Genomic DNA, 24,119 nt, shown 5'->3' with positions numbered 1-24,119 from the left:
GCCATCTTGGTTGGTTGACCGGGTCACGCCACACAATTTTTAAACTAGATACCCCAATGATGATTGTGGCCAAGTTTGGTTTGATTTGGCCCAGTAGTTTCAGAGGAGAAGATTTTTGTAAAAGTTAACGACGACGGACGCCAAGTGATGAGAAAAGCTCACTTGGCCCTTCGGGCCAGGTGAGCTAATAAAAAGGGGGAGTACTTACTGCATACATGTAACACACCAAAAACCAGACATGTTGGAGTTTTGTAAACTGGGTCATGTCTAGAGGTACATGCAGCTAGGGATAAGTAGGAAAAGGATTGTACATTAACTTATTGCCATGTGTGTTATGATGTTCGATGATAAAAAAAAAAAAAAAAAGTATGCCAATGGGATTGTTTTGATTTCAGTCTAGAATAAATTTTAGATCCAAATGACGGTATGAGAAGACCCATCGAACAACTAGAGGCTCTAAAGAGCCTGTGTCGCTCACCTTGGTCTATGTGCATATTAAACAAAGGACACAAATGGATTCATGACAAAATTGTATTTTGGTGATGGTGATGTGTTTGAAGTTCTTACTTTACTGAACGTTCTTGCTTCTTACAATTATATCTATAATGAACCTTGCCCATTAGTAACAGAGAAAAATATTTGGTAAAAATTTACATAAATTGTTAAAAATTGACTATAAAGGGCAATAACTCCTTAAGGGGTCAATTGACCATTTAGGTTATGTTGACTTATTTGTAGATCTTACTTTGCTGAACATTATTGCTGTTTACAGTTTATCTCTATCTATAATAGTATTCAAGATAATAACCAAAAACGGCAAAATTTCTTTAAAAATTACCATTTGGAGGGCAGCAAGCCAACAACCGATTGTCCAATTCATCTGAAAATTTCAGGGCAGATAGATCTTGACCTGATAAACATTTTTACCCCATGTCAGATTTCCTCAAAATGCTTTGGTTTTTGAGTTATAAGCCAAAAACTGCATTTTACCCCTATGTTCTATTTTTAGCCGTGGCGGCCATCTTGGTTGGTTGACCGGGTCACGCCACACATTTTTTAAACTAGATACCCCAATGATGATTGTGGCCAAGTTTGGTGTGATTTGGCCCAGTAGTTTCAGAGGAGAAGATTTTTGTAAAAGCTAACGCCGGACGACGGACGACAAGTGATGAGAAAAGCTCACTTGGCCCTTTGGGCCAGGTGAGCTAATAACTCAATTTATAAAAAGGGAATAAAAGGGAAAAAAATAGAATTTTAATTTGCCTTAACATGATATACATGTATAGAAATTATGTAATAGATTAGCATTAGATATATAATATAATTCAGATTGTCTATGAAATATTATGTACAGATTGTTTTTAATTATTTACTTCTATTAGAGTTAGATGATGATGAGCGGGCTCTCAATGGGACCTCGCTGGTTATAGGTGTTGATGTCAGTCCTGCTAACAGTCGAAATATGTTTGCGCTGACACTTAAAGTCATAAGAAACCTCAAATAAAACTAGAGGCTCTCAAGAGCCTGTGTCGCTCACCTGTTACTGTATTTACTGATGTCGGTCATCTTGGTTGGTAGGTGGGGTCATTAGACACTTTTTTTAGATAGATACCATAGTGATGATTGTGGCCACATTTAGTTTAATATGGCCCATAGTTTTAGAAAAGAAGATTTTTGTACAAGTTACAAAAATGACGAAAATTTGTTCAAAATTGACTATAAAGGGCAATAACTCCTTAAGGGGTACTCTTATAATTTTTATCATGTTGATTTATTTGTAGATCCTACTTTGCTGAACAAAATTGCTGTTTACAGTTTATCTCTATCTATAATTGTATTCAAGATAATAACCAAAAACTGCAAAATTTCCTTAAAATCACCAATTTTAGGGCAGCAACCCATTAACGAGTTGTCAGATTCATCTGAAAATTTGCGAGAGGATAGATCTTATTCTGGTGGACATTTAAATCTTAAAATATTTGCCCTAAATGTCTTAGTTTTTAAGATATAAATCAAAAACTGCATTTTACCACTATGTTCTAATTTTAGCCATGTCGGCCATTTTGTTTGGAAGGCGGTGTCATCAGACACATTTTTCAAACTATATACCACAATGATAATTATCGCCAAGTTTGGTTTAATTTGGCCATGTAGTTTCAGAGAAGAAGATTTTTGTACAAGTTACAAAAACTGACGAAAATTTGTTAAAAATTGACTATAAAGGGCAATAACTCCTGAAGGGGTTGACTGACAATTTTGGTCATGTTGACTTATTTGTAGGTTTTACTTTGCTGAACATTATTGCTGTTTACAGTTTATCTCTATCTATAGCAGTATTCAAGATAATAACCAAAAACTGCAAAATTTCCTTAAAATCACCAATTCAGGGGCAGCAACCTAACAACGGGTTGTCCGATTCATCTGAAAATTCTAGGGCAGATAGATCTTGACCTGATTAACAATTTTACCCTTTGTCAGATTTACTCTAAATGTTTTGGTTTCAAAGATATAAGCCAAAATATACATTTTACCCCTGTGTCCTATTTTTAGCCATGGCGGCCATCTTGGTTGGATGGCCAGGTCACCGGACACATTTTTTAAACTAGATACCCCAAGGATGATTGTGGCCAAGTTTGGTAAAATTTGGCCCAGAAGTTTCAGAGGAGAAGATTTTTGTAAAAGTTTACGGACGACGGACGACGGACGCAGGACGACGGACGACGGACGCCAAGTGATGAGAAAAGCTCACTTGACCTTTCAGGTCAGGTGAGCTAAAAATAATAATGCATATGTTTTTTATAACTCAATGGATAGTTTTCATTATAAAACTTATGTATATATACTTTTTTCTGAAGAAAATTCTTTAATTTATTTATATTTAGGACAAGTTTACTTTATTTGAATTGCTTCCTTCCAGCAAACAATTCCCCAGACATATTTTCCGTATGCAAGGTAACCTTAGTGTGACCCATCTCGTAAAAATCCGGTGACCACAATACGCATGGATGTCCTTAAAATAAACTATTATCTGAATTTACATGTTAAACACGTGCTCAATTTCCATGCTTTTTTGTTTATTTTTCGTCAATTGTTGACAAACAGGTGACAATCGTTAAACTTCGGCTTCAAAACACGAACTTTAATTACCTGCCATATTTTCACAACAATACTGACTGACTGAAAAAAAATGACGATTATACGAAATTTACACGAACAAAATGATATATTCGAGCACAGAAGACTAAGTTTATTATGTTTGTATGCATTGGTTCAAGAATTGGAAGAAAATTATTTTTCATCGGTCACTCGTTTCTTATGACTTTAAGGACTTAGAACTTTTTGTATACGCTGGACGTGGTGTTCTAGCTTGGTTATCAGTTTAAGGAACCGAGTAAGATCTTTCTCGGTTTTAATTTGAAAAGTCTGGTCTTTGGTTAGGTCCCGTACTTAAATTTTCCCATCATGAGTCCAGCAGCTGTTTATGAGCTTATCGTGTTTCAGTTGTCTTGCTTTTCGAAATAGTGTCGCACGCTTTAATGTTAGAGCCTCGTTGACATATATTCTTTTTTTTACATTATCTTGCTCATCATTGACCATCTTCAGGTTCTTTTTGTTACTGTACACCAATGCTCTATCTCGGTATGATATAAAGCGAATTATGATATCATATATCGAGTTTTTCCCAATTTTCTGTCATGGTGTTTGATTATCATTTTGTTTATGACGGACAGAACTTTAGAGTCTGTATCTTCATCAAAGGTGGCTGTTTCAGGTTCTGGGATACCGCTCATTTTTAAACAAGTTCTTCTGGAATACTGTTCCATATCATCTAACCGAAGTTTAAGTGTATTAATATGGTTTTGAAGTTCATCAAAAACATCTGATCTGAAAACATCTATTACGCAATTTCGAATATTTTGATTTTTTAGCAGTTCATCTACAAGAACCTTTATGGAATTATCATCTCTTGACACAGATTGAATAAAGTCTGCAATTTCAGACACATTGGAATCAGAGTCACTTATACGCTGGCGTTTGGCCGCGGATACGGATCGGTTTCTCTGTGATGTTCTAGTGGCTGACTGGTTGGGTTTGAAACCACCCCTCCCTTTACCACTACCTCGACCCCTGCCGTGCCTTCCACCACCTGTCATTGTTTTCAATTATGTTATTTTCACAATGTACGAAAGGTACAATTATTGTCAGTTGGATTGTTTGTGAAATAATACAGATGTTTCTCTGGAGCACTCATTGATACACGTGCATATATTGTACGATATAATAATTGTAAATACTTAGATTGCTGAGTGTAATGTTTATGTTTTTGTTATCGTAAGGTTTGTCCGACAGGTAATGGTCAGTTGTAATAGTGAGCACTAATCACTCGTAGATGTATGTATTCTCAGGATGTCTTTAATTCACCTCAAAATTCAATAATTTCAGATTGTTTTTATCATTAATGTCTCGATAATTAGCTAATATCCATTTTACCGTTTTTTTAACATCAAAAACTCACTATAACATTATGAATTGGACTTTTTCCTTCTCCTAAAAAATACACGTCTGTTCACTTCAACACCATCATGTACCCGTGTACTTGTGAATTGTGGTTATAGGCATTGAATATAAGTTTCATACAATTTGGTTCAGGCAAACTAGAGTAAGAAATGAATTTTGGAATGTATGGAAATTCGTACAAGTAAGGGAAGGACGTACATATATACTTACAGAAGAACAAGGACAAAACTCAATACTGTGGGAGCATGACAACAGCAGTATGACCACAGGAATAAAAAGTTTATATACACTAGATTCATAGAGGTGATTATAACCTGTAACCCATTTTAGTTGATGTTGTGAAATTAAGCGTTGTCTTATGAGTCAATAACATTTGAGATTTTTGTTTTAAGCCATTCTGGCATATTAATCAGTCATTCCCGATTCTTTTCGATACACTCTGGCTTTTACCACGCTTAGGTACATACATATAGTAAACGTAAAAGTAGAGCGGGAAAATGTTCATTCATGAAATATTCATGAATGAAAACACATTCTTGCGTAGATTTCTTGTGATTTTCTTATCAGTGCATGGCAGATCCACGAAGTAGTGTTTCTGATACTCATTTTCAAAATGAAGTTAAATTCATCTGAATCGTCGTCCGGTTACAAGCAAACAAATAATGTTCAAGTAGATGTAATGAAATCTAATAATTTACATAAATAAAAGATTACATATATGTTTTTCAATCCTTATTTACAAATTAAATGATTCAGATGCTTAATCATGTGTAACTAGAGGCTCTAAAGAGCCTGTGTCGCTCACCTTGGTTTATGCGAATATTAAACAAAGTAAGCAGACGGATTCATGACAAAATTGTGTTTTGGTGATGGTGATGTGTTTGTACATCTTACTTTACTGAACATTCTTGCTGCTTACAATTATCTCAATCTATAATGAACTTGGCCCAGTAGTGTCAGTGGAAATTGTTAGTAAAAATTTACAAATTTTATGAAAATTGTTAAAATTTGACTATAAAGGACAATAACTCCTTAGAGGGTCAATTGACCATTTCAGTCATGTTGACTTATTTGTAAATCTTACTTTTCTGAACATTGTTGCTGATTACAAGTAATCTCTATCTATAATAGTATTCAAGATAATAACCAAAAACAGCAAAATTTCCTTAAAATTACCAATTTAGGGGCAGCAACCCAACAACGAGTTGTCAGATTCATCTGCAAATTTAAGGGCAGATAGATCTAGACCTGATAAACAAACAATTTCACCCTGTCAGATTTGCTCTAAATGCTTTGGTTTTTGAGTTATTCGCCAAAAACTGCATTTTACACCTATGTTCTATTTTTAGCCATGGCAGCCATCTTGGTTGGTTGACCCTGTCACCTGAAGATTTTTGTAAAAGATTACCAAGATTTACGAAAAATGGTTAAAAATTGACTATAAAGGGCAATAACTCCTAAAGGGGTCAACTGACCATTTCAGTCAGGTTAACTTATTTGTAAATCTTACTTTTCTGCACATTATTGCTGTTTACAGTTTATCTCTATCTATAATAATATTCAAGATAATAAACCAAAACAGTAAAATTTCCTTAAAATGACCAATTCAGGGGCAGCAACCCAACAACGGGTTGTCTGATTCATCTGAAAATTTCAGGGCAGATAGATCTTGACCTAATGAACAATATAACCCCCATGTCAGATTTGCTCTAAATGCTTTGGTTTTTGAGTTATTCGCCAAAAACTGCATTTTACCCCTATGTTCTATTTTTAGCCATGGCGGCCATCTTGGTTGGTTGACTGGGTCACCGGACACATTTTTTAAACTAGATACCCCAATGATGATTGTGGCCAAGTTTGGTTAAATTTGGCCAAGTAGTTTCAGAGGAGAAGATTTTTGTAAAAGTTAACGCCGGACGACGGACGACGCCGGACGCAAAGTGATGGGAAAAGCTCACTTGGCCTTTTAGGCCAGGTGAGCTAAAAATCAGTGTTAGCAATCAGAAGTTGTTATGAAAATGTACTACACAGAAACGAATGCGACATACAGTTCAATGATTTTTAAGTCTGCACCATAGGCCTTCAGAAGACTTGAAGTCTTCTTCCACCAAAAATATGTAGGTGTTTGGTAAACAGGAAGATGTCAAGTGATGAATCTAAAAACGCATCACAGGGTAAGGCTCCTGAGAAAAATGTGACAAAAATTTCTACTTGGCTATCATGTGTAAAATGATACATGCGTTCAGTAAACAGGAAGCTGCCAAGAGATTATCTGAAAATGCATCGCACAGTAAAGCCGACATATATATATTAACCCTGAAACCAAATTTCATAAATCCTTGTATTGTATTACTAGATTTATTGTGCTTCACTGGGCAGGGTTTATATACTATCTGCATATGTGATGAATCTGAAAACGCAGCACACAGTATAGCTGTTATATAAACCCTTAAACCAAAAATACTTGCATTGTAGTTCCTGAGAAAAATGCGACGAAAAAATATTCAAGGGACGGACAGACAGATGGACTGACGAATGGATGAATGGACAGACAGAGGAAAAACAGTTCAACACCCTTTTTCCAAGCAGGTGTATACTAATTTAAAATTGACACCTACAGCCAACGATAAAATGCAGCTTCTGTCTATTCCAACGGACTATAGATATTCAACTAGATCTATTATATCATCAATGTGTATCAAGGAAAATGCATGAGGAAACTTCCTGATCAAATTGTCAAAAAAATCACTTTTATTTTTAACATGCATAACTTTGGTATGGTATTTTCCACAGAAAATAGTGGGTTAAACTTTTAATTCAGACATTTTGTAATGTAAATATACTAGCCCTTTTTCAGCACCAAAATGTTTAGTTCAATATAAGAGTCATTACTTTTAAAAAAAAAAGTCCATAATAATAATGAGGATCTATCACCACTTCCTGTCAAAATTGGTACATAAATAACTTACCAGTACCCGATACCACTGACTGTCTGAACCTCTCACAGGTAATCCCATCTTTTTATATTTATCTGCATCTAAAAGATGACATCAAATTTCATTTACACCAAAATATTTTGAAAGTTATTAATGAAGAATTATAATGTACTAACAAAATAAGTTCCTTCATAAGAATTACTATAAAACATTATAGATTAAATCATCAAAATATACTGAGATATTCTAATATTATTCTATTTTCACTATTACCGCAAGAGCATACATCAAAAGATTTCTTGGTTTTTTTTTAAACAAATGAATTTGTTAATTTCTTATCATCTGAATAAAGTGTTCATGAAATAATTTTTGGTCTTACAAATATCCAATTTCTTATAAGCTGAGAAAGATTTTTTAGATGTGCTGCAAGGTACAAAATGTACATGGTAACCAGGAGTCTGAGGAGAACACAGAGGTTGTTAGGTGTGAGTTCAAGAAAGAAGTAAAATTCTGTGTTTTAAATACTATGTGATTTTGTATTTCTATGTAAGAGATATAGTATATGTGTATTTAAGTCTCTATGAAAAGTATGCCATCTTACATGGTGGTTGTGTATCCCTGTCTCTACCATAAGTGTTTCTCCTGTCTCCTCTTCTGTTGTTTCCATAAGGTGTACTAAAAGTAATGAAAGTAGACATACAGATACAATTTTATCTTTAATTCAAACAACAATCCCAAAAATCAGTGTTGATACTCAGTTCTAGTAAAAAAAACACTTGATATAAGTTTAGATACATATTTGTAAGTTCTTTTTGAAAGTCAATCCGTGTGTTGTTTATAACTAATCTTTGTTTTGAACATTAAATTCTTGTCACACAGTCACAGTAAAACACTGGAGTTAAGTTTGAACTAAGTTTACCATATGTATCCAGTCAGTCACAAAGAAGAACATTTTGTTCTAAGTGATTGTTATTTCTTATCTTGCACTGTTACACCACTGTCCAAGGTTTGGGATAAGGGTTTGGCACCAGCAAACTTGTTGAACCCGGACACATTTTTATGTGCCTGTCCCAAGTCTGGAACCTGTAGTTTGTCTTCCATTCATGTCTGTCATATTTGTTATAAATTAAATTGTTCCCATTTTTCATGACAGGTCCTGTAATAGTAGTTAATATAGTGTGGGTTTTTCCCTTTGTTAAATGTACAGTTGCTTATAACTGTTACATCCACTACATTTGAACTTGTGGATAGATTGCAATCATATATACCACATCTCCTTAAATCATACCAATATTCTTGCATTGTTTGGTATACAAAGTTCAAAGCTGATAAATAGGAATGCAACCATAATGATTTTTTATCCTTTTTGTACAAATGAAATAATATCAGTGCTTAACTAAGGTGATTTCCTTTGTACTAATTCCTAATAAACAGCTGCACTAAGGGCGCATGATATGCCTTTATTGTGCATATTGAAATTGTTCCAATAATAAACAAGAATGTGTCCAAAGTACACGGATGCCCCACTTGCACTATCCTTTTCCATGTTCCATGGACGGTGAAATTGGGTAATAATCTAATTTGGCATCAAAATAAGAAAGATTATATTTAATAGGGAACATGTGTACTAAGTTTCAAGTTGATTGGACTTCAATTTTATCAAAAACTACCTTGACCAAAAAATTTAACCTGAAATTCCCTCTTTCATTTTCTATGTTCAGTGGACCGTGAAATTGGGTAATAATCTAATTTGGCATTAAAATAAGAAAGATTATATTATAGGGAACATGTGTACTAAGTTTCAAGTTGATTGGACTTCAATTTTATCAAAAACTACCTTGACCAAAAACTTTAACCTGAAATTCCCACTTTCATTTTCTATGTTCAGTGGACCGTGAAATTGGGTTATAATCTAATTTGGCATTAAAATAAGAAAGATTATATTATAGGGAACATGTGTACTAAGTTTCAAGGTGATTGGACTTCAATTTTATCAAAAACTACCTTGACCAAAAACTTTAACCTGAAATTCCCACTTTCATTTTCTATGTTCAGTGGACCGTGAAATTGGGGTCAAAAGTCTAATTTGGCTTTAAAATAAGAAAGATCATATCATAAGCAACAAGTGTATTAAGTTTCAAGTTGATTGGACTTCAGCTTCATCAAAAACTACCTTGACCAAAAACTTTAACCTGAAATTCCCTCTTTCATTTTCTATGTTCAGTGGACCGTGAAATTGGGTAATAATCTAATTTGGCATTAAAATAAGAAAGATTATATTATAGGGAACATGTGTACTAAGTTTCAAGTTGATTGGACTTCAATTTTATCAAAAACTACCTTGACCAAAAACTTTAACCTGAAATTCCCACTTTCATTTTCTATGTTCAGTGGACCGTGAAATTGGGGTCAAAAGTCTAATTTGGCTTTAAAATAAGAAAGATCATATCATAAGCAACAAGTGTATTAAGTTTCAAGTTGATTGGACTTCAGCTTCATCAAAAACTACCTTGACCAAAAACTTTAACCTGAAATTCTCACTTTCATTTTCTATGTTCAGTGGACCGTGAAATGGGGTCAAAAGTCTAATTTGGCTTTAAAATTAGAAAGATCATATAAGCAACAAGTGTACTAAGTTTCAAGTTGATTGGACTTCAGCTTCATCAAAAACTACCTTGACCAAAAACTTTAACCTGAAAGGACGAACGGACGCACAGACGGACGAACAAACGGAGCCACAGACCAGAAAACATAATGCCCCTCTACAATCGTAGGTGGGGCATAAAAATGGGATATTACGAAGCATGACATCAAAAATGTCTATTATTATTTTATTTAATGATGTAAAATTGTTAGTAAATCAATCCAAGCAAACTCAAGTGACAGCCAAATGCATTGAGTGTGTAGCTAAAGCTAATATCTTTGGTTAGCTTGCTTGCCAGCTTAACCATGAAGTAATTATTAGGTAGGTTAATCTAACCTCCTTTTGGAGTAGCCTAGTCCTACAGACAGATAGATTGGTTATCTGTCGGACAAGTCTACTCTCAAAAGAGGGTAGTAACCAAACCTAATAATGACTTCACTGTTCAGCTAGCCAGAAAGCTAACCAGAAATATATTACATTTCCCTACATACTCAATGCAGTCGGCTCTAATGTGAAAAAATACTTTAATCTGACAACAAAATTCCTGTAGTAACATACAGAAAACTCTTCACAAAAATATATATATAAAATATAGATGCATGTATATAAATCAACCCATTTAGTCCTACTTTTTTCAAATTATCTGCTCATAAAGGGAACTGTCATTTACATGCATGAAATATTAATATTGGGCTGTGTCACCATAATTTTAAATAAAATCAAAACAAACAAAAGTAAAAACCTCAAATATATTACAGAAACACTTACTATCTTGATGTGGATGGCCCACCAGAGTTACCTCCCATATCTACATCTCCTTCATCATCAAATCTACTTCTGGGTCCAGGGCCATTATTGAATCCTCTACCTCTTCCTCTAGATCTATCTGGTCTTCCTTCAAAATATAATATTATTTCTCTTATTAGCTTCAGCCTTTCTGTCCCTAAATAATACCAGAAAGTGGATTACTTATTGGATCCAAGTTCCAACTCGATCTGAATCCAGTAGTTGCTAACACAACATAATACTATTCCTTTAGAGCAGATAATTTTTGAAATTGATCTTCCAATTCATAAAATTGGAGCAACAAATCTGAAAATCTCTAATATCAACTTTTCAATGAACTAAACATAATATATGTAGTGTTAAATTTCCCAGCAATAAGTTTGGCAATCTTGAGTTATCATCATGATCATAAGTTGCCCAGAAATTGGTAAATGTTTATAGATTTCATATTTTTTATGTATTAAAATAGGTAAATATGACATTGATATAATCATGACTCATGTCAGTTTTGCCTTTTTTTATCATGATGATAATAATATACAATGTAATGAGTGTGCCTTCATAAAATTATATAAGCAGTGTGTAAAAAAACAAACTTGAAATCATAACAAGAAGTCCTGAAACATAAGGGTAACAAAATCTAAACTTCATTCTTGGAACAGAAATATTAATGCTTCACCAATGTTAAATTATAGACTACATACCACCTCTGTTGTAACCACCTCCTCTATTAAAGCCCCCATAATTCTTCCTTCCACCTCGTTTTCCAAAAGATCTTTGTCCACCACCATGACCTCCTCTGCCATTGTCTGTCCATCGGTCATCGTGTTCTTAATAACAAATATCAAAGTTATATTAAATTGAACCTTGTATAACAATTTTTTTTAGGGATCCTACCTTACATATGTGCCTGTCCCAAGTCAGGAGCCTGTAATTCAGTGGTTGTCGTTTGTTTACGTGTCACATATTTGTTTTTCGTTCAATTTTTTACATAAATAAGGTCGTTAGATTTCTCCTTTGAATTGTTTTACATTGTCATTTCAGGGCCTTTTATAGCTGACTATACAGTATGGGCCCTGCTCATTGTTGAAGGCCATACGGTAATTTCTGTGTCATTTCAGATTCTTTGTGGACAGTTGTCTCATTGACAATCATACACTTGTGACTTGTACCACATCTTTTTTTATAATTTGTCTATAATGGGTCATCTTGTTGGTTCATTCAGACTTTGATACATGTACTGTACTTATCACACATGAAAACTATTCATTGACGTCATTACGGTAACGCTTCTACCAGTGTACAAAATTAGTGAAGAATACATTTTTTCTACTCTTCTAAGTAAAAAAACATTTCTAAAGATATGTTTTCATTCTAATTCTATATCATTGCTCAAAAATGCCAATGACTTCAGAATGCCCTAAAAACATTTCAGAACTTCAAAAAATCCAACTTCCGGCCTCCATTGCTTTGTGTATGTTCTATTCAGCATAGTTTTTTCAAGGGTTAACTGTTAGAAGGACCAAATATCATGATACATTATTGCTGTTTACAGTTTATCTCTATTTATATTAATATTTGAGATAATAAGCAAAAGCTGCTAAATTTTCTTAAAATTACCAATTCAGGGACAGCAACCCAATAAGTTGAACGATTGGTCTGAAAATTTCAAGGCAGACATATCTTGAATTAATGAACAGTTTTATTTACTCTTAATGCTTTGGTTTCAGAGATATGATCCAAAAACTGCATTTTACCCTATGTACAAATTTTAGCCATGTCTGCCATCTTGTTTCGTGGGCAGGGTCATCAGACACATTTTTAAAACAAGATAACCTAATGATGACTGTGGACATGATAGGTTAAAGGGCAATAACACCTTAAGGGGTCAACTGACCATTTTGGTCATGTTGACCTATTTGTAGATCTTACTTTTGCTGTACATTTTTGCTGTTTACAGTTTACCTGTATCTATAATAATATTCAAGATTATAACCAAAAAACAACAAAATTTCCTTAAAATTACCCATTCTGGGACAGCAACCTAAAAATGTGTAGTCCCATTCAATTTAAAATTCAGAGCAGATATATCTTGACCTGATTACCATTCTTACTCATGTCAGATTTGCTGTAAATGCTTTGGTTATAGAGTTATAAGCCAAAATCTACATTTTTACCCTATGTTCTATTTTTAGCCATGGCGACCATCTTGGTTGGTTGGCCAAATCGCCTGACACATTTTTTCAACAAGATACCCTCATAATGATTGTGGCCAAGTTTGGTAAAATTTGGCCCAGTAGTTTTAGAGGATAAGATTTTTGTAAAAGTTTACATATATATGTATGCTAAATGTTTTAGAATTACCTCCCTTGCTCTGCTTTTTAATTGTCTTAATTATCCACTGACCAGATATAAATGTACAAATGTACCTAGATTTTCCTCTTCTTTGCCCTTAATTCCTAAACCTTTGAGACCATAACCCTTAATGGGTAGAGTTATATGCTATGAACTCCTATTTTCAATATAGCAATATAGTTACACCAGTTGCCATGTGCAGGTTCAGGTTGCATTTCTGTAAATCCCAAGCTTCCTTTTGTGGTTATAAACATTGTGTTAAAATCTTATTTATTTATTTTTACTGATTCAAAAGTGATTATCTGGAAACAATCTGTCTTCCTCTTACCAATATTTGAAAAAAAAATGTTTGCAGTCGTATAAAAATTACCTACATTGTAATTGACAATAGAGCAATTCGATTGGGAAGAACAATTCAATGCATCATAAGGTTTTGAAATTTGAATGTTAACAAACAGGGTCAGCAGCTAAGCTTAGTATGGAACAACATCTTACATGTTTTTTTTGTACATTCAATGACTGAAAAACACTAGGGCTCTTCACGGTTAGTTCTGTTATAATGGATAGACTTTTTGAGGGGTCCATAGGTGTCCCTGACCCCCAAAAACGAAAAAAGTTGCCCTGTTGTTTACGATACTTGCTTTCAGTTGTTTTCGTCATCAGACATTTTCAATTTTTACCAAATTGATGGAACATCTATTTTTAATTGATAATTAAAGAAATTCAGACATAAACGATTCATTTTCTTAAGATAAGAGGTTAAAGCAATGTCTTTACAGTGTGTAGCTGGTTATTTAATAAAAAGACAACTTTTTTTAAAACTTTATGTACTTCCGGTGCTTGCTACTCGCAAACATACATCAACCTAACTTTCTGCAGCAAAATAAGTTTGCTACTTCATTTAAACGTGATAAAAATTGTCTCCATTAAATGTTTAATCCAATTATAGCATTAAAAATGTCATGTCCCTTTCCAAAAAGCTTGTCACACATCCTTAATTTTTGTAAATTTTCTTGCATTCCTCCACCCTTAACTACGGATGGGAACCAGACCAGCTATGACTGAAATCCATTTTTTTTTACAATAATAACTACAGATGCACAGATGGAACAGCTGACAGAAAAATTTTGCTCCCAAAATGAAAAATAACGCATTCCACATGCATTAACAGACTTTTGGTTACATCTAATATTGATTAGTGTATATAATTCCATATAAAATTATATGTATTGTTTCAAAATATTTATTTAACTCTGAGACTATCATACTATTTCAATTTATTATGGCCCAGCTTAACTTTGTATATATATCTTTTGATGAGAAACATTGAATTTCATACACAAGATAGTTTAAACTGACATACATGTATCATAATTTCTTTACCTTTTTGACATAAAAAAATAATCTTTATATGTTAGATACATGTATTTAATTAGTTGGTAGTTTCTCACAAGAACCTTAACTTAAACAACTTTGAATTTGAACTGTTTCTTTAATTGTATACTCAGATATGAATTGAACAATATATTAAAAAGAACATTATTTACATATGACCCTTTATACTGTAGTAAAATCCAAGCATTGTAGCCAAGTGCTCTTTCAAATCTCATCACTTCTCCCTTTCAGTTTCAGAAAGAGAAGTCACTTCTCCCTATGATTCTGAAGTAGTGTGAGCCATGACTATAAAAAAAATCTGCATGGAATATCAACATTTTCTAATGATAAAGAAACTTACTGTCTTTTTTTTTATTTTGACATAAAAATTTGAGAACTAAAAGTAATTTTTTGGTTTCTGCAGGGATCACTACACTAGACACTAGGTCATCCCATTCGCTCTAGAAAAACTCCAGGCAGAAGTTTATGGCACCCTCGATTTTCAGTAAAATTCCCCAATCTCGCCTCATGATTTTTGAGAAATTTTCAATCCAAACGAGAGCGACTGTTAGGTATTGAAATATAAAAAAAAAATATCCTTGAAATTCCGAACTGATTTCTCTGCGATAGTATACTACAACATAAAATTTGCTTGCCCGGTTGTATATTGTACTTTAAGCAGTAAACAAGAAAAATCTCGAGTTTGTTCTCTTTGTTTATTGTCCGCCATCTTTGTAATGGAAAATTGTAGATGGCACTCTTGTATCTTTTAAACTTTCACCATCCCTTTAATCCATATTGATTTGCACTATAAATTTTGATTTTCTTATGTTTACTGACAAAATGTGATGCCCTTAAAAAATTTCAGATTTCTTTTCAAAAACTGAATATTATCAACTGGTATCCACTTGTATTTTATTATGTAAAAAGTTTGTACACTGCCAGGAACCAGCACAATGATTACAGCGCAGGTGGTTTTTCGTTCAGGATTTGGTTTTACAGAGTAGCAGACCGGTAGGTCTTTTCACCACCGAACACCACCCAACAACCCAAAAATTAATTTTTACATCTTTTTTTGTTATAAATGTGACCTATATCATGTGTATATATAATAATTAAGTTATCAATTCTTCAAATTTTAATATTAAGAGACCAAATATCAACATCGAACAGACAAAGAGAGTCTATAACGTTCACCACTGGACACCTCAAATATTTTTTTTCTTCATTTTTAATTTTATAAAAGTTATACCAATAATAAGAAAAGAGACAATGTTAAAATCATGAACAAAATTTAAATATTTAATACATAGTATAAAAGTCCGAGGTAATAGATGACAAATGATTCTTCACACACAATGAAATCCGGAAAATAGTGATGAATCCGGAGAAGGTTTTCTGTATATTGATTATATTGATTATCGACTTTTAAGAAAAATAATGCATATAAAAATAAAAAACAATGTTAAATTAAATGTAGTTTGATTGATTTTATCGTTTTATTGCATAAAATAACTGATTTTCTTAGTGGTTGATGTTTTTTTGGGTGTTCGGTGTTGAAAAGACCTACCCGTAGCAGACTGCTATCTGTGCTTTGTTTCAGCTAAAGGTTCTTTAAACAGTATTTTAATGAATACTTGCTTATTAATTTGATAAGAAATGGCACTTTTTACTTCCAAAGTAATTTTTGAAAAATATAAAGTACAATTTTTGACACAGATTGCACCATATTTGTTTAAGAAACATATGACTTTTCAAACTTTTCCTTTGTTTATGCTTTTTGTGTTTTAGTCATATTGAAACACTCTATAGTCATGATAGTGTTTTTGAATCAACGACATACATTTCTAACATCAATTTGATTTTCGGAATCAGCATTTTCTATGATGAAACCACAAACAATCGAAGATTTGAATTCACAGAGTTTTACTTTACGTTTTCAACACATGACAAACAGTTTTCTCTCTGAATTCCTATTAATATTTAAAGTACAAATATATTTTTGAATCTTGATCTTAGCACTACTGAGTAGGGGGTCTCATTGGGGGGGTTCCGATCCCAGATCCCGCTTACTGTTTTGTCAGATTCCTGTATCCCGCTTTGTATGTAAGCAATTTCTCATTTTTTTGTCATTTCCCGGGTCCCGCTAAACCTCCTTTCCCGTTTTCACGACACAATAATTCGACTTTCCCGTGTCACGCTTACCAAAAATCACCAATCCCGCGTCACGCTTAGACCTACTGAGTACTTTCAGTTAAAGGTCAATATTTACAATTTACATGCGGACTACACATTACATTGCATTAAGACACCTTTTACATACATATAAAGTCCCTGATATGGACACAGTCGAAATATATCGAAATATACAATAATTTCCCTGACCATAGGTATATTAAACCAAACAAATTATATTTTCTGAAATTATGGGCACAAATTCTTTTATCCGTGTAATTGTAAAACCATTGGCCTTGAAAGTCAAAGACATATAGCGAGATAATAAAAACCTCCAAATACACGTCTGCCATCCCGACTTGTTGTAACTTTAAACTGGCTCATAATTTATCTGTTTCAGTTTCTTTTTTTAGCAGTCCTAGTTTGAGAAGACTTGCCATACGGTTAGAAAATGTGTTTGTTGTTCACGTCATTGATTGATGCGTAAAATAGATAAACTTGACGCAATGACGGATTAAATTCCGTACCTTAAATATCTATTTACCGACAACTGAAGTGACAAACGATGTACTTAATAGGGACTTAATAAAGGCCTGTTTACCCGGTTTACGTCTCTAAGTTACAGCGCACTTATGTTTCTATTTAACACACTAATTTTTGTGCTTTCTAAATAAATAAAAGCAACAGTAGTATACCATTGTTTGAAAGTGATAAATCGATTAAGAGAAAACAAATCAGGCCGTTACAAAGGCTAAAACCGAGGGAACTGGAACACATCAACTAAAAGAGAAAAACAACGGAACAACAGAAACACTGAAGTGAAACAAAAAATAATTAACAATGCAACACACATAGTATCGAACTATAAGATAACAACTGCCATTTTCCAGACTTGGTACAGGACATCTGAAGAAAAAATCACTGAGTCGGGTGGGTTGAACCTGCATGGCTTTATGGCTAACCAAACCTCGCGCTTCAATGTCAAAACACTAAAATGGCAACATTAAATGACAGAACTGCAAAACAAACAAAAATGCAATTTTCTACACACAATAAAAGAAGTATAATTTTAACAACAAAATTATTTTCATTTAACTGTGTATAACATGACCAGATGACGCAGGTGTTTTCACAAGTGATGATTTTCTGGAAAAAAATATATTTAACATTTCACAGTGGTACTATACTTTAAATCTTTGTTTCAATCTGTTTATTTACTTTTGACCTTTATTAATCATCCCTTATAGATTTTCAAATATTAGCTATGTATTTTGCATTCTCAGGGTATCACAGATCAAATTTATTCGTAGTTGTTAGATATAGGAAGATGTGGTGTGAGTGCCAATGAGACAACTCTCCATCCAAATAACAATTTAAAAAAAGGTAAACCCTTATAGGTCAATGTACGGCCTTCAACATGGAGCATTGGCTCACACCGAACAACAAGCTATAAAGGGCCCTAAAATTACTAATGTTAAACCATTCAAACGGGAAAACCAACGGTCTAATGTCTTAATTTGTGGGGTTTTTTTTTAATTTAGGTAAGCCTTCCATGCAGTTGATATTTTTAAAGTGTGTCTCTCTATATATGTTGTGATGTTATACTATTGTTTCAGAAAAAGGAGAAGGTTTGGTACCATCATTAAACGTTTAATCCCGCTGCAAATGTTTGCACATGTCCTAAGTCAGGAATTTATGTACATAAGTGGTCGTCTGTTTATGTAGTTCATACGTGTTTCTCGTTTCTCAATTTTGATTAGATTAGACCGTTGTATTTCCCGTTTTGTATCTATGGTTATACACTAGTAATTTTTGGGGCCCTTTATAGCTGCTGTTCGGTGAGAGCCAAGGCTCCGTGTTGAAGGCCGTACTTTGACCTATAATGGTTTACTTTTATAAATTGTAACGTTACTTGGATGGAGAGTTGTCTCATTGGCACTCATACCACATCTTCCTATATCTAAGAACATTCAGAACGTAGAAATATACATGACAAAAATGAGGTCTAGAGCTGGCATGTCAGTTAACTGCTAGTAGTCTAATGTTATTAATGTATTATTGTCATTTTATTTATTTTCTTTTGTTACATCTTTTGACATCGGACTCGGACATCTCTTGAACTGAATTTTAATGTGCGTATTGTTATGCATTTACTTTTCTACATTGGCTAGATGTAATGGGGGAGGGTTTAGATCTCATAAACATGTTTAACCCCGCCGCAATTGTGCGTCTGTCCCAAGTCAGGAGCCTCTGGCCTTTGTTAGTCTTGTATGATTTTTAATTTTAGTTTCTTGTGTATAATTCTGAGTTAAGTATGACGTCAATTATCACTGTACTAGTATACATATTTTCTAGGGGCCAGCTGAAGGACACCTACGGGTGCGGGAATTCTCGCTACATTGAAGGCTGTTGTGTGCTCTATGGTCGGGTTGTTGTCGCTTTGACACATTCCCCATTTCCTTTCTCAATTCTATGACAAATAAACAATGCAATAGTACATGCTAAAAGTTATCAAAGGTACCAGACTTATAATTTAATGCACCAGCCGCGCGTTTCGGCTAAATGATAAGACTCATCAGTGACGCTCAGATAAAAAAAAAGTAATAAAGCCAAATAAGTGAATAAAACTCATCGTAGATACAAGGCTAACATTACAAAATTTCTCATTAGGAGACAATAAAATTGAGAAAGGAAATGGTGAATATGTCAAAGCGACAACCACCCGACCATAGAGCAGACAACAGCCGAAGGCAACCAATGGGTCTTCAATGTAGCGAGAAGTTTACATGCAGCGGATGACATTTATATGTTATTCCGGAGTTATGCTGACGTGTTTTTTTTCTGATGAAGACTCTCATTTTAACGCAATATCAGCAGTTTATGTGAAGACATACATATTCTTTATCTTTAACATTTTTTTTTTTTTATTTACAACACTGCTTAAAAGAACGACGGAAAACACATGCATATCCGGCCTAGTCAGATCAATTATGAAATATGGAGCAATCTGTATAAATATGGGACAGAATGACAGAAATAGACCAAATAGAAATTGTAAAAAGAAGGGAGGTGCGTTTTATTAATAATGACTACAAATCAAGAGATGGTGGATGCATCGCACAAATGACAGAGGTAAATATTGTTCGACAGGGTGGTTGAGGGTCAGGTATAGTTGATGCCGACTTCTAATCACATTATCCAAAACTAAAGAAGATGCCAAAGCAAAACCCCAAAAAATCCAAGACTAAATTGTGGAAAGATAATCCCGCATCAACACAACAGTAAAGATCCATCAATGCACCAATTTAAAAACTCATGTTTCATCAGGACTGCTGTCGACTAGCTGGGACATCCTTTTTGACAGCAATGTGACAGTCAAGTCAACCGAAAGCTTCAAGCAATATATAGCTGCACTCAGGACTATTTGTGGTATCCGCCCCCTAAGTAACAAAGCCCATTTGGGATTCTGCGACTTTTACCCATACTTTACCCATACAAATACAGATTCCCATTCCGATGTTCTTCGTTTGAAAGAAAGGTATGACATGGGGGGACGATCAATTGATTTAAACAGGGGTGAGGATTTTGAAAATAACTTGTTAGAACTAAAAATAAATAATTTTGCACAATTTAAGATATGGTGAAGTAAATATTGCGCAACACAATAAATACAGACGTATACAAAAGCCGCTGGAAAAATTTAGCATGCTATGCTGCTTGCATAGCAACCGATGAATGTAATCCGACATCTAAACTGAATGAGATTAGTATGTAAAATGACATGGTATACTTAGGGTAAACGTTTTATATTATTAACAATTATTTTGGCAGAAACATCCTACTCCCCTAGAATGTCAGATGCTTCTCTCAGTTTGTATAGAGTTTGATTCGTGGATGTCATTCCATTGCTATATTGAATTCCGGGGCAAAATGACATGGTTCTATCGTACTAATTAAATGATCCCATTGCAACGGTAATTATTCCAAAGATTATATCCAGATATAGATGATATTAGATAAGCAGCTTTTTAAAGATAAAATGTTGTGAAAATAGGCGTTATAAATTAGAGATGGCATCATGCGACACTGCTTCCAGAATAATCTAAGGTTTGTTGTTATCAGAAAAGACTTTCATTAAAGAAAGAAAAAATGAAATTGTACAGACATACTATCATATGGTTTTGTTCATTGTTAAACGCCGTAATGTTACCTATAGTTTAATTGTTATTTATGTGTCATTTGGTCGGTCTTGTGAAGATTTCTGTTTCCGGTGAACTTTCAACTGTTTATAATACAAAATTTCATAAATAAAGAAAAGCAAAGACTGTTAGACCAGTTTCTTCAGAATTGGAATTCGCCAATTCAAAATTCGTCAAAAGCTATTAACTACATTTTTTTTAAAGAAAACTGGGATTTGAGGAATATCTTAATATTTTGAACTTTAAAGATGCCGTTATTCTTTGTCGATTTCGAATGACCAATAACAAATTGCCGATTGAAACAGGAAGGTGGCAAAATGTACTGAGAGAAAACTGTGTTTGTCATCTATGTACACTGTAAATAAAAGTGTTAAGAATCTGAACACTTTTTGAACACCCTTTTGTAACACTTCTGGAACGTGTAACAGTGTTCTAAATATTAACATTGGTGTTCCAGTTTTTAAAAGTATGTGTGCATCTTTCGAACGCTATGTGTGTTATTCTTGAACGGATAGTGTGTACTCCTTGAACGCCGAGTGTTTGAATCTGGAACGCGTAACAGTGTTCTAAATATTAACTTTGTTGTTCCAGTTTTTAACATCATGTGTGCATCCTTCGAACGCTATGTGTGTTATTCTTGATCGGATAGTGTGTTCTCCTTGAACGCCTAGTGTTTGAATCTGGAACATGACCTTGTGAGCAAAATTGTATGCCGTTACGCGTTCCAAGCCTTGTAACACTTCTGGAACGCTCGGACTGTGTTCCAGAAGTATGTGTTAATATCCAGAACACATAGTGTATACAAATGCATGTATTAGTGGAACACAATTTTACATGTTCCAGAAAAAAGTGTTCTATTCTCTGAAACATTATTGTGGTCTTGTAAAACAAATAATTAAATTGATTAAAAACATCTTTAATTGATTAAAAGAGGCAAAATTAAAAAAAAAGTACAATACAATGTGAAATATTGAAGCAACTTTGAAATGACAAGTTAGACAAATTAAAAATATAACATTTGTAATTTGCAAAAATTAATGTGTCCAAATATTTAACCATAAACAAATTGTTCGTCATATTTAAAATAAGTATGTAACAACAAAGTTTAGTGACTTATGAACACAGTTTAACTCATCGTTTGCAACTTCTCAAGTCAAGCACTGTCCTGTCAATGACTCGTTTGTCACCAATATTTTCGATGATCCACAGCTTTCATAGCACTCAGATAGTCAATATCAAACATAAAATACCCTGTGTATATGCTGCTACTAGTCGAGTCGGTGTTCATGTAACACTGCTACCTTAGGTACTTTTGAACATGATTTGAGTCGTCTACAACTGATTTTGAGCTGCCATTTTTTAGAACATTCGTCTTTTGAGCTTCCATTTTTTAGAACATTCTTCTCCTTGGGTTATAACTACTCTTTAACCTTGTTATCCATCAACTGTGAGTTCTAAAATATGAAATATAAAGTGTATGAGTAAACAAATTATGGATCATGTCGATATTCCTTAAGAATTAGAATTAAACTCTTATTTCGTTTTTTTAATTCCATTATACTTGTCAGCATTATTAGATAAGATACATTTGTTAAAGAGTGGTATACATGCATTTTCAAGTATATGGGCTCTCGTGTTCTATAGCTTTTAAAAAAAGATGGTAGGAAGTGTCCAGTAAATGCTCATACAGTAGATGTTTTAGGCAAAACTTTGTCGTTAGACTTGTCACTAAACTAACTGCTCACATTTCTAGAAACTAACTACCTTTTGCCTCTTTTTTTTTTTAAGATATGTAGTAATTTCACTTATGATCTGTATACGGTAATTCCAATTTAAATTGATGTTATTATATCGAATTTAGCTCAAATAGTTTTCTGATTATAATGTAGACTCAATGTACACCAGTGAATGGTGCACATTTTATTGATAAATCTGCAATAACAAAACTTGTAAGAAGTCAATGGGCACTCCTAAAATTCTTAAACTTACATATGAAAGTACTTTTATGGTGCAGGATAAGTAGTCATCTCTTGAACTGCGAAATTTTCTCTTCATTCTCGGCGAGGTATGCACGAACAATTACCTCTCAGTACTGTAGTTGTGTTTGTACCCTATAAAAGTAACATAAGAATACATAACAATACATGTATGAACGGTGGACATTTGCTAAAATGAATTACTAAGATTTAAGTATTTAAGAATGAGAAAGCTATTAATATAACATATACATAAGAAATTTAAAATTAGTGTTGCAGTATGCCTTTTTACAAACTTCTGTCTTGACATTGGAACACATGGTGTTCAGAGAAAACGATTAGCTGGAACGTTTCATGTTCGAAACTAGAACACATTTACAATAGCAACGATATCATTAAACATTTTCGTATAAATTTACATTGGTTATTTTTTTTTATAGCATGATCATCTAAATATATTCTCTCAACGAACCTTCTACTTTTTAAATCGAATTATGGCATAACAGCACCGTTATGTGTTCACACAAAATGTTTTACTTCCATTTATACTTCAGTGTCCTGTGAAAGTAGAAATTTGTTGATTTAATACTAAAAAAAAATGTGTGATAAATATAGATAATTAAACATACCTATTAAATCAAGCTTTGCTGTAATTTTCTTCAGTGAAGCTTCTTCAATCACGATCAAAAACCAAACTTCCGGTACATTAAATACGTCACGCGCTGTTATGTACGCGGGCATGTTTCGAACACATGGCGTTCGGGGGGAAATGGTAAATTTGAACGCATCATGTTCGACGCCAGAACGCTTTTACAATAGCAACGTTTTCATGAGCAATTACACATTTACATTGTAAAAAAATATACCCAAAGAACTTAAGTTCTTTAAAAGGAAGATTTATACTAAAAATCAATCATTTGCACGCTTATATAAATACGCTCTTTCATTTTTTTTTACCAAACTATAATTTGCTTATGTTGATACAGCTAAAATACATTTATCGTCAAATTATAGTGCGAATCACCCTTATTCATCGTCTGTTTGACTCTGAAGCGATGAAATATTTTTTCACTCCCCATTACAATATTAGAACATTTCTAGTGTTCAATTTAGAACACTTGTCTTGAACATGTGCGTTCAAAGACTGAACACAATG

At 33.5% G+C, this 24,119-nt stretch overlaps 1 protein-coding gene and 1 long non-coding RNA gene across 2 annotated transcripts in view; both read right to left on the bottom strand.

Annotated features, from left to right (window-relative positions):
• Window positions 1-17,308, bottom strand: part of LOC134710350 (nuclear RNA export factor 1-like) — a 57,343-nt gene extending 40,035 nt beyond the window's left edge. The window contains exons 1-5 of the mRNA XM_063570694.1: window positions 17,121-17,308; window positions 11,589-11,714; window positions 10,867-10,993; window positions 8,056-8,129; window positions 7,488-7,555 (exon numbers count right to left, since the gene is read on the bottom strand). Of these exons, the coding sequence (XP_063426764.1) occupies window positions 7,488-7,555; window positions 8,056-8,129; window positions 10,867-10,993; window positions 11,589-11,714; window positions 17,121-17,172 (447 nt within the window). The 5' untranslated portion in view covers window positions 17,173-17,308. The remainder of the gene's footprint in view (window positions 1-7,487; window positions 7,556-8,055; window positions 8,130-10,866; window positions 10,994-11,588; window positions 11,715-17,120) is intronic.
• A 4,811-nt stretch (window positions 17,309-22,119) lies between these two features.
• LOC134709276 (uncharacterized) lies at window positions 22,120-23,793 on the bottom strand. The gene is made up of 3 exons (XR_010105942.1): window positions 23,593-23,793; window positions 22,977-23,098; window positions 22,120-22,441 (listed from the first exon to the last, which is right to left on the bottom strand). It is a non-coding gene; the product is annotated as an uncharacterized LOC134709276 (long non-coding RNA).
• Between the last annotated feature and the right edge of the window lie 326 nt (window positions 23,794-24,119).

Source organism: Mytilus trossulus, chromosome 3, assembly GCF_036588685.1.
Source record: "Mytilus trossulus isolate FHL-02 chromosome 3, PNRI_Mtr1.1.1.hap1, whole genome shotgun sequence".
Classification (NCBI taxonomy): Eukaryota; Metazoa; Mollusca; class Bivalvia; order Mytilida; family Mytilidae; genus Mytilus; species Mytilus trossulus.
This window is presented reverse-complemented; position numbering and strand designations above follow the sequence as displayed.